At 40.0% G+C, this 19,371-nt stretch overlaps 1 protein-coding gene and 1 long non-coding RNA gene across 2 annotated transcripts; both read right to left on the reverse strand.

Annotated features, from left to right (window-relative positions):
• Nucleotides 1-4,024: 4,024 nt before the first annotated feature.
• LOC124146774 lies at nt 4,025-10,003 on the reverse strand. The gene is made up of 4 exons (XR_006862725.1): nt 9,917-10,003; nt 6,127-6,344; nt 5,069-5,169; nt 4,025-4,121 (listed from the first exon to the last, which is right to left on the reverse strand). It is a non-coding gene; the product is annotated as an uncharacterized LOC124146774 (long non-coding RNA).
• A 2,056-nt stretch (nt 10,004-12,059) lies between these two features.
• Nucleotides 12,060-18,878, reverse strand: LOC125377927 (sodium-coupled monocarboxylate transporter 2-like). Its single transcript, XM_048392037.1, has 5 exons — nt 18,754-18,878; nt 16,107-16,242; nt 15,249-15,337; nt 14,639-14,751; nt 12,060-12,091 (listed from the first exon to the last, which is right to left on the reverse strand). The coding sequence occupies exons 1-5, from the start codon at nt 18,777-18,779 to the stop codon at nt 12,060-12,062; spliced, it is 396 nt and encodes a 131-aa protein (XP_048247994.1). The 5' UTR covers nt 18,780-18,878.
• Nucleotides 18,879-19,371: the final 493 nt, after the last annotated feature.

The raw sequence follows: 19,371 nt of genomic DNA on the forward strand, positions 1-19,371 counted from the left end.
CCCTCTGTTGGCAGATTGCAAACCTATCGCTTTGGCAGGCTCGGTGCTTGGGCGGCATCGTATCGGCGGTGTGGGACTTTATCTACATCATAAGTCAATGTGTTGTCTTTTCCAAACTGTCGAAACAAAGACTGCACATTGCTGATGACAGCGTTAAACAAGAAACAAGCAAATGAAATACATATATATATAGGTATACTACGTGCGCTTCGCACATTATAGTGTCATATGCGCATCTCCCAGGTACGCCATCTTTTCATCTGTCTCATAATATTTGTTATTTCGATTAGTTTAAGCCTCATCAGTGAGGCTTTGGGATAACAGTTTCCCATTATTTGGCTTTGGATTAAAATGGGCAAGTTGTGGTTGTTTTAGTTTTTATATTTTAGAAAATAAGGAAAATAGGTTCAACAGACTGTTTTCCTAGTGAAATTATTGAGTATGAAGCATCATGGTTATCTCTCTTGTTCAGGATTGACTGTGTATCCTTATAATTAAATTCGACAACGAAGACATGTGTTATCTAGTTACAGCTCAATAAAAACCAAATACATATATCAAAGCAGACAAAAATGATGAGATTGATAAACATTTCAGGCGTAGGAATACACACTGTGGGATATGAATGTTGCAGGGGAAGTGAATGGCGAGAAATCACGAGCTGCGGGTGTGTGTTGAAGTGACATTTATTGCATCGGACATGGCAAAGTGTACAGAATCAGTGAGTGAGCCAGTCTATCAATCTATCACCACTGTGGGGGACACCAGGGAGTGTCTACAAACCCACATCATGAACATAGGATTATGGCATTGCTGCGCTATTTGTTGTTAATGTATTGCCCACCCGTGAAGATTCAGGTAGAGAATAGGTATTCAGCAACCCTTGCTTGCCGTGAGAGGCGACTATGCTTGTCGTAAGAGGCGTCTATGCTTGTTGTAAGAGGCGACTAACGGGATCGGGTGGTCAAGATCCCTGACTTGTATGCGTAGATCGATGCTCATGACGTCAGTCACTGGATTATCTGGTCCGGACTCGATTTTTTACAGACCGCAGTCATATAGTTGGAATATTACTGAGTGCGGCGTTAAACAACAAACAAACAAACAAATCCATGTCTTGCCTGTGCAAATTTTATAAGCAGAGTCACTTATATGTGTGCAAATGCAACATAACAGGAATAGAATAACCTGTCCACCCTTAAGTAAAATGGACCAACCGCTTGGACTCTTAATCCAATCTTATGCTAAAACCAATAAAGATAAATAACTACTTGAAAAGGAAAAGCTAAAACAATATCCTTGAAAACTATACAATATCCTGTTACATGAATAAGGTGATTGTTTAATTCATGCACATAACTTGACACGCCCACAGAGTCAGCAGCCAATCAACGGTGAGAAGAATCAAACAGACTTCAAAGGACCTGTCAGGCAAGAGGCGAGAACAGAAACTGTCAGACTGTATACAACGAATTGGAACAAATATGTCAGAGAGAAGACAGCTGATTCAAATGACATGGTCAGTAACGGTCAGATTCAAACATTAGTTCCTTGAGAATGGGAAGACACAGTTGGGAAAATGCGAGTAAGAAATGAAACCAAAAGACATGAAATTTGTGGAACCAAGACGGGCTGTTTTATTCCTTGTAGGCCTCCAGGCTCGATGGGTGGTTTGAATGTTCAAGAGGTTGGTTCTTTTCCGACTAAATTTCCAAACTTTACCAGGAAGTCTATTTTTAAGTGAGTCTTAGCGCAGAGAGAAGTGTTCGTCCTCCTACCATCCATCGGATTAAACATCATACAGTTTCATCTCCCCTGCATGGTTGTAAGGGAGACAACTCCTCCGACCCTCTAACTGACAGCGGCAGTTCATGTACCCCTTCTGATGGCATCATCAGCCGAGGCCCAGCAAGATTCACTGCACTCTACAACACACAATAAATATTGTCAATAAAGGCATATATTTTTTTTAATAACTTCTAAAAATTATAACTTAATGCATTCTAAACTGCGAGGTTATGTTTGCTTCAATCTTTTGATCTCATTATTTACTGATTAAGCGACCCTCGAACGAACGCTTAAAATTTGTTTCTCTCTGGGCAACCAGCAGCTAATGTCGACAACCAAAGGATTATTAGCATAAATTTGCAAATATGTTTTGACCCGCGTAATCTGCACCATCTCCGCAGAGTATATAGCAACAGAACATATTATGTTGCTGTCTACAACGGACAGTATTACATTCCATGCATTATCTGTAAATGTAAAATGTTGCTGGAATGAATATAATATTTTTTTCACAAAACTCTGCAGAGTACTCTAGAAACAGGTTTGAATATTTTGATGAGAATTAAACTTTACTATTTCTTGCGTTTATGATGGTATCGTTAATCGATATATTTAGGTATATCGTCATTGTTTGATTTCAAGGAATTAATTATACTCTTCAAAAAAAGAAACGCAAAACGGGTAGTTTGGGCCATAAAAGCAAAATTAGCGGACCAAGAGGTGCAAAATGAAGAGTTTTAATGTGTTATGGTCTTAGTGACAAATTTCAAGACAAACCATTAGTCAGGAAATACGTACGATTCGGAAAAAAGCGCACCCAGTGCATTAACAAAAGGGCCTTGGAGCTGCACGTACTGCACGTGCAGCAGCATTATGAACGGTATTAAAGTTCAGGGTTTTTGATAGCCTGGCATCTGCATCAATCGAACAGTGACAGTTCAACATGTCACGATTAACAGAAGTGCAAAGAAACAACGCCATAGGCCTCTTGCAGGCAGGGGAATCCCGATCAGGGTTTTCAATGTAGCGCCCAGCACAATCACAAGGCTATGGGATCGGTTTCAACAGCATGGGTTAACACGTAATCGGCCAAGGTCGTGACGACCAAGAGTAACCACCCCGCCCAAGATCGCTACTTGCGACTGCGCCACCTACGTGAAAGGACGACCACAGCCACCTCAACCGCATCCCAAATACCCGGACTGCGCAAAGTCTCCGACCAGACAGTACAAACTGTTAAGGAGCAGCAGGTATAGGAGCAAGACGTCCTGTTTGACCCGTCATATTGAGTCGACAAAATCGTCAATAACGACTGCCTTGGTGTCCTCAAATCTGGGTATGTCCTCAACCGCGATAGAGAGATGTCTGGTTCGGTGACGAATCAAGATTTCTTCTCCGTTGAGGGGAGTGAAGAGCACGGGTGTACAGACTTCGGGGAGAACTTTACGCCGGTAACTGCGTACTGGAAGTGGACAGCTTTGATGTGGGTAGCGTTATGATGTGGGCGGATATCTCTCATCATGGCTAGACAGGTTTGGTCCATATCAAGTGCAATCTTAACGATACATCAACGAAATTCTCCTGCTACATCCAATTGCAGCAAATGGCAACGGTGTATTCCAGCAGGACAACGCTCGACCGCATACAGCACGGATCACGAGAGGCTGTCTACACAACAACAACAACGTTGATGTTCTCCCCTGGCCCTCCATCCGATAGAACACCTGTGGGATGAATCGGATAGACGGCTACTCCGACGTCAACCACAACCCCAAACGTTGCAGCAGTTGGCTTTTGCGTTGCAGGCTGAGAGGGCTACCAATCTCCCAGGATGTGATTGGCATACTTGTCTCTTCCACGTGCAGGAGATATCAGGCCGCTATCGATTCCAACGGGGGTACATACGCATTATTGATAGTAGCTGACCTTCACCTTGGACCTTTCCTATGTACCGATAACTGAGATGACTACAATCACCAAGTGTTCACTCCACAACATTTCGGCTCAATACCTTGTACAGTTCTTCGTATAAATGTATTTTCCAACCTCACACAAATCTGGCTTTCCTTTTCTTTATTTGAAGAGTATATTTTTGTAAAACTTCCCTCCCCCAAGCACCGAATATGAATTTGACACCATCAGCTCACATAACATATGATTGTAGGTTTGAATCAACCTTGACATACAGAAACAACATTCTCAGACTACCGTGATGCTATCCTTGTTTGTTCTGCGTGAAAGGAAAGCCCTGGTCGATCTGGGAAGACAGCAGCACAGTCTGTCAACAACAGGCACCAAGTACCTGGGATCTACTGGGCTGTTGCGATTAAAACCTGAAATTATGATCAGAGATGATATTCATACTGTATGCAGCGTGTTAGGGCGATATAATCACGTTTGACTTGGATGCATTGCTGTGATGGTAGGATCAAAACTATCCCTTTGAAAGTTTTCTGCAGTTCCCCACATTTCTTCAGGTCCCCGCATTTCCTCACGAGGTAAGTAAAACAAGCAGGCGGATTTAGTCCATGGTTTTTTTTGTCATTTTCGAAAACAGTTAGAAAATGAGCAAAACTTGATTTAAGCCGTGTCAGCAATATTGCAGCTACATGTATTCGTTAGAAGGGATTCGAATTTTGTGATCTGTTAAAGAAGTTAGCTCTATCCTCATGTGTAATAAAGAATAGGTTTGCCCTGAGCGTATAGTTCATACATTGAAACGTTGCTATATGCAGTAAATCAGAGTTGTCATCCATAAAGTTTACGTTTTGGTTTTCAAATATATTTTGAGACATGTAAAGTTTTTGAAAAGATTAGAGGATTGCACAAGGCCTTACAGTTGTTCAGATGACAAGGCCACTTGTGCCCAGAAGATATAAAGATATCATAAGATTTGTGTATTTGTTGTTTAACGCCGCTCTCAGCACTATTCCAACTATATGACGGTGGTCTCTAAATAATCGTGTCTGGTCCAGGTGTAGTCAAACAAATCACAAGGTCATTCATGCGTCTTCGAAATATTATAAGAGTTATTAAGTGAGTGAGTATGGTTTTACGCTGCTTTTAGCAATATTCCAACAATATCACGGCTGGGGACACCAGAAATGGGCTTCACACAGTGTACCCATGTCGGGAATCGAACCCGGGTCTTCGGCGTGACGAGCGAACGCTTTAACCACTAGGCTACCCGACCGCCCCTGGAAATATTATAAAAAGTAAACTCGTGTATGTGTAAACTCCAAAGCTAAATTATCCGAGGTTTATCTGATAATGTTGTTACCTGTGATCCAACTGGCAGTGAAGCCAGTGAATGTTGTCAGACTAATGCCGAGAAGTGCAAGCCACACATAAGAGAGCCGGTAGATTTCCTCTATCCATATGCTAAAACACGTTCACTCAAGATGTAAAAAATCCAAATAGTTATACAACACTCACATTTGTGTATGACAACAGGTGCACACATCGCTGCTGAATTGGTTATTCAGAGTATCGATTCACATGTCAGTTAGAAAACCACACGTCCCTGTGGAGATTTTAAAGTAGACACAATTTATGGATAACAACATCTTTTTTTTTACTGTCATGGTGACGTTTCGGTATAGATCTTTATACCGTATTTAAGGATCTATACCGAATCGTCGCTATTACAGTGAAATAAAGTTGTTGTCCATAAACTGTTGTTGTCTACTCTGTCATCCGGCAACTACTGATCAATGCCCATCAAATAATTCATCAGTTGAAATTTGTTTCTAAGTAATATCTTCCCATGGTCGACATAGTCACCTTTTATTGTGCCGCTTAAACTGACAAATGGGAAAATCTAAACATAGATAATGCCAAATTTTTAAATAGTTTATGGCAAGATTACTCATTGTGAGTCTATTAACGATAATACAGGAATATGGTATGCCATATCAACTCAGCGGTCAGCCTATTGTTCAGAAGTCTCGTCACGTGACCAGCCTTATTTAGAAACACACTCGGCAATATTCCAGCCATATGACGGCGGTCTGTAAATAATCGAGTCTGGACCAGACAAACCAGTGATTTTCTATCATGAGCATCGATCCACTCAATTGGGGTTGATGACATGCATCAACCAAGTCAGCAAGCCTGAACACCCGATCCCGTTAGTCACCTTTTACGACAGGCATAATCGCCTTTTACGGCAAGCATTGGTTGCTGAAGACCTACTCTACCCCGGAATCTTCACGGGTCTAATAACTATAGTAAAATGAATGAATAGTGGTCTTTTACTTCTTGTAAGTATTACATGTTACCAAGCTATTTCATTTCAATGCTGTCTCACATGCTTTGTTCAATTGATTTGATACATACGGCTCTCGGAAGGTTTCGGCCACTGATGCGTTGTACACAGATGGTGTAAACGTCGTCCATGTAGACGTGTTTGAAGCCACTGGTGGTGTTGCAGTCATGCATTGGTTAGTTGATGCAGGAGGAAGCCATGGTGTCGGCTTCACAACACCGGAAAATGTAGAACCCAGGCAGATCCACATCATGAGTATTAAACCCACGAGTGTACCGGTGAATGCCCCCTGTCACATGAATAGGATGAGTGAGTGAGTGAGTTGGGTTTAATGCTGCCTTTAACAGTATTCCTGTTATATCTCTGCGTGTTAGCTTAAAGTTGGGGGAAAGCCCGACATGATGCATGTGGAACCCACGAGCAAAGGTATGGTGCTGACAGGCCTAGACACATCATCGGTGTAATTTAATCTAGAAGGAAAGGAACTATTTGCATCATTGGGTTTGGTGGTTGGTATAAACTTTATAAACACATTATTTCCGTATTCAGTTATGTATTATGTTGTGTCTGTCACAGGAAAGGGTGTCAACTTAATGTGTGGTGTAAGCCCGAAATGATACAGGCCCTAGATTTTCGAAACGATCGTAGCCCTAAAAGTATCGTTAAGTTATCGTATGGAAATCGTAGTCTATCGTAGTCTATTTTCAAAACTGTCGTAGCCCTAAGATATTGTAAGATTGTCATAAATCTAAGATAGCCCCATACCTGTCGTAAGTTTATTTTATCTTGATCAAAGATGGCGGCATACTTTACAAACCATTGTTTTCAAACAAATAATCTGTTTTACGTTCAAACATTGACATTTCTGAAAACTGTGGAATTCAAATTGACACTTCGAAAACACGAAGAACGCATCAAAGATTTCACGTCAGAAATGTCCTAAATAGGAACAGCGATCCACATAACTATGGAGTCGATAGCTTACAATATATTTCTATCCGAGTCCATGCTGAAGAAGTGTGAAACAACATACTTTTTCGATAATTTGGGAATGATAAAAACGGAAGGTGTCGGCAGGCTATAGTACTGACCGTGACCTTATTGTCAACTCAGAGGCAGCTTATCATACTCTAACTGAGAGTGGTTTCCCTTTGTATTCGCCCAGCTAGACCTTGCTCAATGTTACAGTTTTCATACAGCGCAGAGTTCCGCTGTAATATTTTCTGGATTGCATATGAGACAATGCTTTAGTCTTTATTTTCGCATGTTATAAAATTACATCAATCTACACATGTGAAATCAAATAAAAAATGGTTTCCCATGCTCTTTTTGGTTCAAAATGTCATCTTAAATTACCGGATGTTGAACATTTTCCAAAAAATCACTTTCCAATATATTTTCGTAGACAATGTTCATTGAATGAAATTTACTGATCAGTATAAAATAGACATTTTTACCGCGATAATCTTTGAATTTTGCATTCAATGGACCTATTTTAAAATAATGATCGATGTTGGTCTTTTTAAAATTCAAGTGTACATTTACTCGTTTTAGATTAATAAAATATAGATACCTGAGACCGTTAACACAATAAAAACATTGTAAAGGATAGAGTCACCGGACAAGTACTATTAGATGACCCTTAGCAATGCTGTCAGACAAGCCAAACGTCATCGAACAACGTTTGGGAATAGATGTCACGCATTTACAATGTGGATACTTCGCTCCTCAGACAGATTTTAATCAAATCAGACAAATCAATTTATTAGCTCTACTTAATTTAAAAGAATAGAGTTCACTTTAACTTGTGGTGTGTTCCATGAGACAACATAACTTGACAATTACTCAAGTATCTCCCTTTGGGAACGAAAATTAGTCACTTTCAAATTTTGATAAGAAGTAAAAATCTAGATAGATTTTTTTGTAAATTATATAATCTAAATACAAAGAGATTGATATTGTATTTGAGTCCTTTGTTTATTCCCAAAATATATTGGATATGTAAAAAACAAAAGAAACATACTTTATGTCATAATGGGTGCGCTGCTTCCTGAACAATTTTTGTTTTGAGTGTTTTCAGATATAATATTGGTGTTTTCTTTATAAACTTGAATTTTGACATAAACACGAAAAGCAAGCAGTATTGTGAAACTGACCAACTATTCATCACATAACATCACTTGAACACGCATCTTAAATGCTGAACGCCTGCTGTTCGATCATAGGTCTCGTCATTGTCATTTAGAATAACGTCCCTTACTTTCGTCTTTGACTTTCGTCCTGTACGCAAAGTGTTAACATAAAGTTCTGCGCGCTCGCGGGAGGGTCTTTTGAAGAGAAACTAGTGAAGTATCTTTTTTGCACATTATTCCAATTCTAATAGCTATATTGTGGTAACACTACACTTTTTGATTATAACATTTATAGGGTTTGAAAAATGCCTTTGCATGACACACGAATGTTATTTGTGTTTAGGTAGTCATGGCATCATTTATCATAAGAACAAAACGTCTACATGAAGGATATATATACGAAGGATTGTACGGAATGTCACTCAAATAGTTGCGTGTTAAACAATGTGACCTGACAATGTGATCATGAATTCCAAGTCACTTGTTATTGTCAGCGGCTGGGATATCTCCGTGACGTCATTTGGAAATACCCCGCTTTTTCAATCTCTGACACAAATGAGTTCTCAGACAGAGTAGCGATAGTTATCGTGTCTTCATGCGATTTGCGAAAGGTTTCTGATAGTTTCGAAAATCTATCTAATCTTAAATTTAAGATATCATATCTTCGAACGTAAGTTGTTAAAATTTATCTCAGCTGAGATCGTTTCGAAAATCTGGACCCTTAGGCTCAGGCGTTTACCAAGTTGGTGAAACCCACGAGCACAGGTGTGGTGCTGACGGGCCAAGAAACATCATCGGTGCCATATGAGCTTGTAACAATCATCAAGTTTGGGTTTGGTATAAACGTTTCCAACACGTTATTACTATATTCAATAATGTATGCTGTTGTATCTGTCACTGGAAAGTTTAAGTATTTGATATTACAATTGCTAACAATTGCTAAGTGAGTGAGTGAGTGAATGCGTGAATGAGTGAGTGAGCGGACAGTATTCAGGTTATATCACGGCATGTCCATATCACATTTTATGTTACAAAAATGCAAACATGATGGGATAATAGACAACGATCACCTTTTCAATATAACTACATGACAGCAATGACTAAAAGAGGATAATGTGGGAACTGTATGTTCAGTAACCTCTTTCTGATGAGATATCCAAAATGCATTTCTCTGAAAATGGTCCACTTTTTCTTATTACTGTATGTTTATTATTGATATTATTTTTAATTTTGACCTTCCCCTTCGGTCTCAAAATTTGCAGTTTTTACTCCAAATACGAAAACAATTTGGACAAATATAGGGTACTCTGCCCTTGTTTCAAGATACTGACCCTTGAAGATCCGGGGTAGAATAGGTCTGCATCAACCAATGCTTGCGACCATGCTTGTTGTAAGAGGCGACTGACGAGATCGGAGTGACAGCCTTACTGACTAGGCTGATGCACGTCATCGTATCCCAATTGGATTGGATTGTCTGGTTCAGCCTCGATTATTTACAGACCGCCGTCACATAGCTCCAAAATATTGCTTAGTGCGGGGTTAAACAACAAACAAACAACACCAAAACCTCGTGATACTGACAAAGTTTGCTCAGTCTGAGACATGCCTGCTAAAATCATCACTTACAAGTTAAAGTGTTTCAGTTGACATTCTTGGTCTTCCCGACCATAAAACGCCTGTTAAAAACTATACCAATGATAGTACCAACCGGATGATGTGTGATCCGTACCTTTGCATTAGCCCAAGGACAAAATGCTGCCAAGATGAATAATCCACACAGAGGTCCGGTAAAGGCCGCTAGGACACTTATGGCTATCTTCAATGAAATATTCATAATTGTGAATAGTTATAGATGCGTGTTTCGCTATCAAGGAGGCTATAATTGCAAAAATAGTGCGTTGGCACTGTAGCTCACTATATAGTCAACGAAGACAGACACTTAAGAAAATTAACAAAAGTTGCTGCCAGCATTGATATTAAATATTACTTCCTGCATAAACACACGTAGGCGTCAGAGCGAGTTTTCTTTTAAAGAAAAACTATTGGGATATCTTTTTTTATTATTTACTTTTGTACATATTGTAACATACACTCTTTGAAAGTAGTCTTAAAGTGAAAATAAAGTGGAAAATTTGAATTTGTTGCGAATATCAATTTTCCTAGATAGTATTTTTATTGAAAATCATTGGGCTTTGAATTTAACACCTAAACCACAAACGTTGTGTTTAGAAAAGGTGGCTAGTACAGTCAGTAGAGAAATGGTCCTGTGATGAAACAAATATTGGTGTTGTTGATAGCTTTACACATCTGGAAATTGTTCGATAGTTACACTGGTGGCGTTTAATGTCAGGTATCAGCTAACCTTGGTTTCCTCAAGGGAGATAATGTTGAGCGATCACACCTTGACTTCTGTAAGCAATTATTAGTTGTTTACATGTAATGCAGTGGTGTTTGCTGGGCTAGGGCGCTGCCTATTAAAATATTAAAGAATGTACAATAGTATTAGTGAGTCAGTGCGTTTAGTTTAACGCCTCTTTCAACAGTATTACTTTAATATCACGGCGTGTTAGCTAAATGTTGGAGGAAAGCCCGAAGTGATGCAGTTATTAATGTTCCTTAAAAATGTCCCAGTAATGTTGAAGAAGAATTTCAGTATCCACTTTATTTGGTAAAGCAAAATCAAACAATATTATCGTAAATCTCTGATAATCTTAATGTTTAAAAATTGAGAATTGAGTACACTACTGCATCTTCTATGCTGTTACTAATTCAGAGCTTATATTGTGGACACAGTAATCAAACGAATGTGCAGGCAGAAAAGCCCCGTGAATGAGATTTAAAAATCCGAGGTGGAAGGAGGCAGACAAGGCGCCGACCAATCGTTGAAATTGTGCAGAGCGACAAACATCATCTACCGTTTTTCAAATTTGATTTTAGTCAAGCATTTATGATGTTGCTATGTTATGTTTACGTGCCCTTCAAACAAAGTTACATGTATGAATCAGAATAAAATTGAATGTATAAACTGTCCTCTCACGGGTGTTCTTGAATCCTGAACAGTTGTATGCAAGGAAACATTTTGGTGCCGATGTCACTTCGAAACATGGCAATTTGCCTTTGACCCTGTTACGGGAATTTTTGCGCCTTAAGATTCATTGGTGTTGACAGCATATCAACGTCACAATGACGACCAATTTAGCTTAGGTTAACTACCTTTACTCTTGTAAACCAAATAATCTGTCCTGGCGAGTTATTTTTATAAATCTATGTTTCTGCAGCAGTGTTCAAAATAAACATCGGCCCATTGGCCCGAGGCTGACAGATTTTTTCTCGGGCTGATAGTTTTATATTTCAGCATGCCCTCACGGCCTGCAGTTTATTTGAAACTGTAAGCATGGTATATGATTCAAAACACTGAGATTGCTTGGTGAAACAGGACCCAGCTTCAATGTACTCCGTTCGTTAACTCTTTCAACACCGTACCGGCCACACCGCAGCCACGTCAAAATAATTCACTTATTAAATCTATCACTTTTCACAAAGTCAGAAAATACGTATTTGATTTCAATTTGTCATATTTATCAATTGAATTAAAATGATGAAGTATTTTCTGCCATGTTATTAAAAATAATAATAATCTGGGACACATGCTTCGAAAACGGATCCATATTGAACATGTCAAAGAGCAATATAAAGACGTTTCAAGCAAAACGTAAATAAATTAATTAATGAAATCACCATTCCTGGTTGACTTGTTGTGTGCTGTGATTTATATTCCAAGAGTATGTCTTCCTGCTTCAGCTGAAATGTTTGGGCCTACAGTTTTTTCCACTGGGCCTACAGTTGTTTAAATATGCTGACCCTTAAGGCTCTCAGTTTGCTCTGCTGAGTTTCAGACACTGATCTGCAGCAAAAAACCAACAATATGTTGAGGCGATCAGTGCTCAAGATTTACCTGATAATACGGATCATTACTGCAACATCTGAACGATCATTCTCAAGTCTTAGGAGACTGAAAACACATCTAAGAAGTACCTTGCCCCAGCAACGTCTTGACAAAGAAGACACAATTTATCATGCTGTTGCACATTTACAAAGAGGACACTGATGGCATAAGCCTTATGGACATTGCCAAGGCATTTGCACATACAAACCAGAGATGTGGTACCTAACCCGCACTGCGATGAAACAAAGCATGTGAATATCGAAGTAAATAATTGTTAGATTTAAGGTATAACACCACCTCACAGACGTCAGTAATTGTTTTACTTTTAAAATATTTATACTAAACAACCTGTCAAGTCAATGCTGTCCTTCATTTGGTGATCACATGAACAGGATTGGACTCATAGTTTCTCTCCACAATATATTTGACCGCAAACTTTATACACTATGATGCCTTCAACATACTTAATACCGTGTCTAAGATATGACACATTAAAGGTGCTAAAGGCAGCTGACAACTGCTTACCTTTATAATTGGGTAAAAAGAAACAAATCATCTTGAACAGACGTTATCGTTTGTGTTAAATTTTGAATCTCTAAACTTTTGTTGCAAAATGGTTGACCATGTGTTTTGAGAATCTACCTAACTTAGACGATTTGGTCCATAAGACAAAACAGTAGTTAAAAGGTATTTTCACTATACGCACGCACGCGCACGAACACGCAGAGGTTGTCGACCTCGCACTCACTATCACGGACAATAACATACTACTTTCCATCTGTCACACAAAATATATCGGACCCTACCTGGTAATAGTAATCAATATGCACCCGGACACAAATCTTTAGCCCTCGTTTTAATTACACGTGTACCAAACATTTTATTACTATTTTAAAACAAATGTCTCTAAAGGGTCGAAAGTGTAAAATCAGATTCGATCCTCGGACACGCAGGCCACAACAAAAGCTCACTTGACTTTCAGTCTGGTGAGCTAAACAATAATAATGTATTAATCTTGCTTCATACCACGCAGATAACAATCCCTTCAGATGAATCAATTTTAGAAAATCAACACTGCTTTTGAAAGTAACGTAAATAACTTTATTTCCCTGTTTAGAGCAAAGGACTGTTAAATTGAATAAGTGAGTGAGTGAGTTTGGTTTTACGCCGCTTTTAGCAATATTCCAGCAATATCACGGCGGGGGACACCAGAAATGGGCTTCACACATTGTACCCATGTCGGGAATCGAACCCGGGTTTTCGGCGTGACGAGCTAACGCTTAAACCACTAGGCTACCCGACCGCCCCTGAATAAGTGAGTCCACATGATATTAAGATGAGTTTCCATACCTGCCACAATGTCCCTCCGACCAAGGATATTAGGATGGCTACCCCAAAGGAAAACACTCCGTAGATCATCACTGAAAGGAGATCAGACATGTATATGATATATAGAGGACATATATGAGCGTCATTCTTTGTTTTCGACACGAGTGTCTAAATTCCGGTATTTTCCTTGCGAGAACGAGTTTTTTTGTACAAGTGTTCGTTTGTTTTCACTTGTTAACCCAACATTTTATCATGAATTTGGAAAATACTGATTTTGATTGGTCAGAGGTAATCACATCACAATAACCCCATCTGTTTTGAACAACCGATTTGACGGCCGCATCACCGCGGAGGCTATATCGTTAGAATAGTACTTCTTTTACAGTCAGTGTGAGTAGGCATAGTTTAATAATTATATGTACAATTACAGGCTACAAAATGCAAAGTTGCGGATACAGCAATATTCATCATGAGTGGCAATACATATTGTGCAGAAAACACGGTAGAAATATAGAAGGAGAATTAATATTAAGTTTTTAGGACAACAGAGAGCTTGCTATTTGGCACTTGCCTATATATAATTACTGTGACGACATATTTTTTGCGTCACAATGAGCCATATGACATGAAAATTGTGACGCGGGGCCTAGAACGAAACAATTGCAAGGCTTTGATTGATTTCTTCAGGGGAGCCAACCTCATGTTAGCTGACCAAGTTGCCGTGCTACATGCTTTCAGAGCCTGTCATAAGTTCGACCTAAGTAATACGGTGTAAACAAAATGTTTGAGGTTATATAGCGCCATATTTAGTTCAAAGGCTGTTGTCAGTTTACTTTGTGTTGCCTATGTTTTGTGTCAGGGATGAAATCGCGATTGTTTTCGTTGTCTGATCGACTTGGTTGTCGCCAATGGTAGTCGCCATCTTTGTGAAGCTATACGATATTAGAACAGTGATCTGATTGGATATCGCGTTTTCATTACGAGGGGCTCAACTAGTGATCCATGCGAGGTGGCGCCAGAGTCGAGCCCAGGAAAGTGGCCTTGTTGTGGCAAGGGTAGAAACTAGGCTTTGATATAGGCTAGTGGACACGCTTGCCTCGGGAAGACGGGTGTGGGTAGTCAAAAAATGACACAGACATATACACACATATCAAACATGTGTTCGCAACATCCTACCTGCTACTTTAGCTACAAGTGTTGCCTTGAAGTCGGAATGGTTTGGCAGGTGATGCTTGAGGATGTCTTCCCAGGTTGTGGCCGACAGACTGGACAGCCCAGAGGAAATAGTGCTGGAGGGATTATGTAAAATGTAGACTTCAATCTCAACAAACGCCATTCAAGGAATTATTTAATACCTTAACATGTACACATAAACCATGTCGGCCTTTGTTAGATGTCATCCTACATGGACACATACTATGTGACAATTTCTCATGGGCCAAACGACATTTGTTATATCTTCATACACAAAGTATTGTTACTTCTACTTCAGAGAACTGACGTTCAGCTGTGTACTGATAATGATAGCTGCCAAGAGTCTTTACTAGCTGTTTCCCGGTCCAGTGCTCGGTGTTAAGGGGATTTAGCAAGGACTGGTCGTCTCAGAATCAGTATACTGTGTCTGAGTGAAGTATCCATTTTAAGGTGCCGTATGATGTCTCAGTGGGCTAGCACTATAAAACCGGCATTAGTCCGGACAAGTAGAGCATGCATGAACGTCACTAAAAATTAGCGCAATAATACTGACCGCGACGTTAAGCCACGTCTTATCCCCCCATTCCCTCACCTCAGTGAGGCACTACAGAGAGCTGCCACAAACAGTCCCAGCATCCCAGGGATACCTTTGAATATGTCCACAGTCAGGAAGGGAATGATCTGAAAAGTATCATTTGGCCCACAGTACTTTAAACTGACATTGTGTAAAACACATTTACAAAAAACAGTTGGTGTTTTAGTATGACTATTAACGTCATCAGAGTCGTGTATCGCTGCCATCAGGCAATCTTCCCGAGGCACGGTAATTAACTGACTACAAGAATCCAGTGTCCACCCTGGCCCAACTAGGCTGGAATTATGAGTTATGTTTTGGCTGGACTAGCGAGTGTGTGCATAGTCCAATCAAAATCCTGTAACGAAATCGGCACCCGCGGTGCCATATTCGTTCGATTGCAGGATGCATTCCGTCAACTGGGTGTCGACAGATATTTTCCAAATCTTTTTACGTTTTAAACCAAGGTGCTCAAGTGATTCAATGCAGATAGAATCCTCGTTTTATTACAATAAAGATCATTTTTGTCGATGAAATCGTCTTGACTCGCTGCCATTTTGTTTAAGGCAAGTGCAAGATATATGAGAGGTGGAATCTGATTGGTCAGTAGGGGGGACATACAAGAGACATAGCCACTGGTGGATCTACGATCGAGCCTATAAATTACAGCCAAGTTTGGCAAGGGTGGAAATTCGACTTTTTAAGTCAGTTAACTCCCTTCCCTTGGCAATATTCCATTTTAGCGTGATTCCGCAGTTGGCTTACGTGCTTATAACACAACACCTTGACGTAGTTTTTCCATACTATACACATGCCATGAAAGTAAGACACAATAGTCAAATATGGGTCAGTTCTAGACGGAAAACAGGTTGGTACCTGATTTGGGTTGGTGATTTGACCAGAAGCAAGCGGATCGCACCCCAGATGATCGTAATAGGAGTAAGCCACGATACCGATTAGTATGGAGAGTGTAAAAGACAGCCAGTAGATTGGACCGGCGAGAAAGGTAACTCTGGAGGAGGAAGCATGTCACAAGAGTCATTACAAGATAACTTTGATCAAGTGGATCAACACGACGCAAAGAAATTAATTTTGTAGCATACCTGTGATGAATGCTAGAATTTATAGTGTCATAAATAACACACACGTGTAATCCAGAAGATAAAACAAGTTGTAATTTGCATGTGGTTCCTTCAGAATCAGGAATGAGAATATGGCACATTTCAGTGTAAGTAGTTATGTCATATAAAAGTAGAAAACAAACATATTATGAAAACAAAACTAATATTTTGTTTTCAAAATAATGACTTCCTGAAACATTTGTTATTCTTTTCAAGGACCACGTCCAAGTTGACACAATCATAGTACATAGGACACTGTTGACATCGACATATCTACAGTGGTAAATTTATTAATATTGTTTTCATAATTATTTCTTTCAAAGTAATCATTACAATGTTGTAATATTATTTTATAATGAAGTTGATCTGCACATGGAGATATTGATAAAATTGAAACCCACAACGTTGTGTGTGCGTTTGATATTTTTAACCATGAACCATTCTTCTCCATGACAGTCCCCTCCCTAATGATAATATCCTTACTCCTGTAGCCTGACACGTCAATCAATTATTAACACTGTATATATAAAATGGTGCTTTGGTGCAATGATAACATGACATTGGCTGTGCAATACATATGCTAAATAGGTTAATATAGTCACTATATTTACTAATACACATACACTCTTTAAAAAAATGCACAGGTATTATGTAGTTCATTGAACCTGACTACACAAAAAATCCGGAATATAAATTGGATATATGTTATTGGAAAATGTTGGTGCCCTGATATTCAACAAACGGTGCGTCAGAGCACAGCCATTGTCGATTTGCAATGTCTTAAACGGCATTGTTTTCACACTTGTTTAAAAATGTCATGGAGGAAAACATTAAAGCAAAATGTACGTGCACGTTATGGCATTCGTAACTCGTGGTATTGGCTCGGAGGCAAGCATAAACCAATAATCTGTCATTCAATTGTCAAAATTCGAAAATGCCGAGACTCAGCGCTGCCGATCCGAACATCGCCATAGGACGTATCCAAAGAGGGGAATCGCAGTCTTCTGTTGGACGCCACTTCAACGTCCACCACAGCACCATTTGCCGCCTTTGTGACCGATACACACAGTTCAATTCCATTGCAGACCGTCCGAGAACGGGCCGACCAAGAGTTATCACCCCTGCACAGAATTGCTACATTGGACTGTTCCACCTACGTCATCGCAATGCCACAGCTACGGAGACTGCAGGGCGCATCCCTGGCTTTAGGAGGATATCGGACCAGACTGTCAGGAACCATCTTTGCGAGGCTGGAATCCGTTATCGTCCCTGTTTTGCAACAGGTCCATCGACAGCGACGCTTGGGTTGGTGCCATACCTTACAGCCTTGGAATATGAGAAACTGGAGACGAGTGTGGTTTAGCGATGAATCACGATTTCTTCTTCGCCGGCCAGATGAAAGACAACGTGTTTATCGTCGTCGAAATGAGCGTTTTGCCCCACATTGTGTACGTGAATTCGACAAATTCGGTGGCGGTAGTGTCATGGCGTGGGGGGACATTTCCTACACCACGAGATCTGACTTGGTTGTGGTCCAGGAAATTTGACAGCAAATCGCTACAATCAAATTCTTCAACCTCACCTTCTTCCAATTATTGACCGCCAACAGGACAACGCTCCACCGCACACAGCTCGTGTCATGGTAGAATACGCTTCATAATGCGAACCTCAACGTAATGCCCTGGCCCTCGAGATCTCCAGATTTTAACCCAATCGCCCACCTCTGGGATGAGCTCGATCGACGTGTACGTCGACGTCAGAACACTCCGTGGACACTCCCTCAACTGGCCAACGCTTTACAAGCAGAATGGCGCAAAATTCCGCAGGACAGAATTCGTACACTCATCCAGTCAGTGCCGAGCAGATGCAGAGCCGTGTATGCTGCCCGGGGCGGTCGCACGAGATACTGAGTTCAGCGCAACCTTGTGGCCTTATGTGACATGACAATGAACAGTTTCCAATGCCTTTGTACAACGACAACATGTGTCTAAATTTCATATTTGTATCTGTGATATTAAATCAAATATATCGACTTTTTTGGTTCAATAAATTTACTAAAAATCGATCTGTGCGTTTCTTTTTTTGAAGAAGATATATAATCCCACACGTGGTGAACAATGCATTCCTTTAACAGGACAGTATCATTCTGAACACAATTTCTGTTGTTTTGGAATTATTTTGTCTCGCTTATTGATGCTTATTTTCATAACATACACTACTTTGGATGGTTCTGCAAGAAACATATATCCAGTCATTATCTATCGATTATTTATGTTCTTGTCAGACAAATAGTTGTCATTATTAGAAATTTTCAATCATATCTCAACATTTCATTTCTTACACTTTAAGTACTAATAAAGATAGGCGTCTCTGAAACTGATTGCCTTGTTAACAAGTCATACTTCTGTGCTCCCTTCAGCGTCTTCATGGAACATATACGTTGTACGGTTGATTGGTTGAATGACAAATTGATTCCTCTTGCCAAGTTCCCAAAGTACAGCCCCCAGAACGTGTGGCGCACAGTTGGATCAGGATCAAAGCTGTAAATTGATAAGATGTTAGTCGGTAATGCGTTCTTCCGTGATGTGATCTTGTCACAAAAGGAACTAAGGAATCATTAACTTTCAGTAGGTAAGAAACTTTCCCAACACGTTTTTTCTATATTCATGCATGCATACTGTTGTACTGCTGTACCTGTCACTGGAAAATTTAAGGATCTTATACGGTAACAATTGCTAACAATTGAAAAGAATACCAGCTGAGTGAGTGAGTGAGTGAGTGAACAGTATTCCCGTTATATCACGGCGTGTCAGCTTCATAAGGGAGGAACGGCTGAATCGACCACGTTGATGAAACCCACGAGCTCGAGAATGGAGCTGACAAACCTCCAATGTGTTAGAACCGGGATTTAAGCCCACGATTATTGGTTTTAATTTCCGAGGGACTCGACTTTGCACAGTGACTTGCGGCGTCTTACATTGCTTGGCAACCAGCGCCCCCACAAGCTATGAGTTCAGCCC

The sequence above is a fragment of the Haliotis rufescens genome, unplaced genomic scaffold (genome assembly GCF_023055435.1).
Source record: "Haliotis rufescens isolate VD_foot unplaced genomic scaffold, xgHalRufe1.0.p SCAF_106, whole genome shotgun sequence".
Taxonomy (NCBI): Eukaryota; Metazoa; Mollusca; class Gastropoda; order Lepetellida; family Haliotidae; genus Haliotis; species Haliotis rufescens.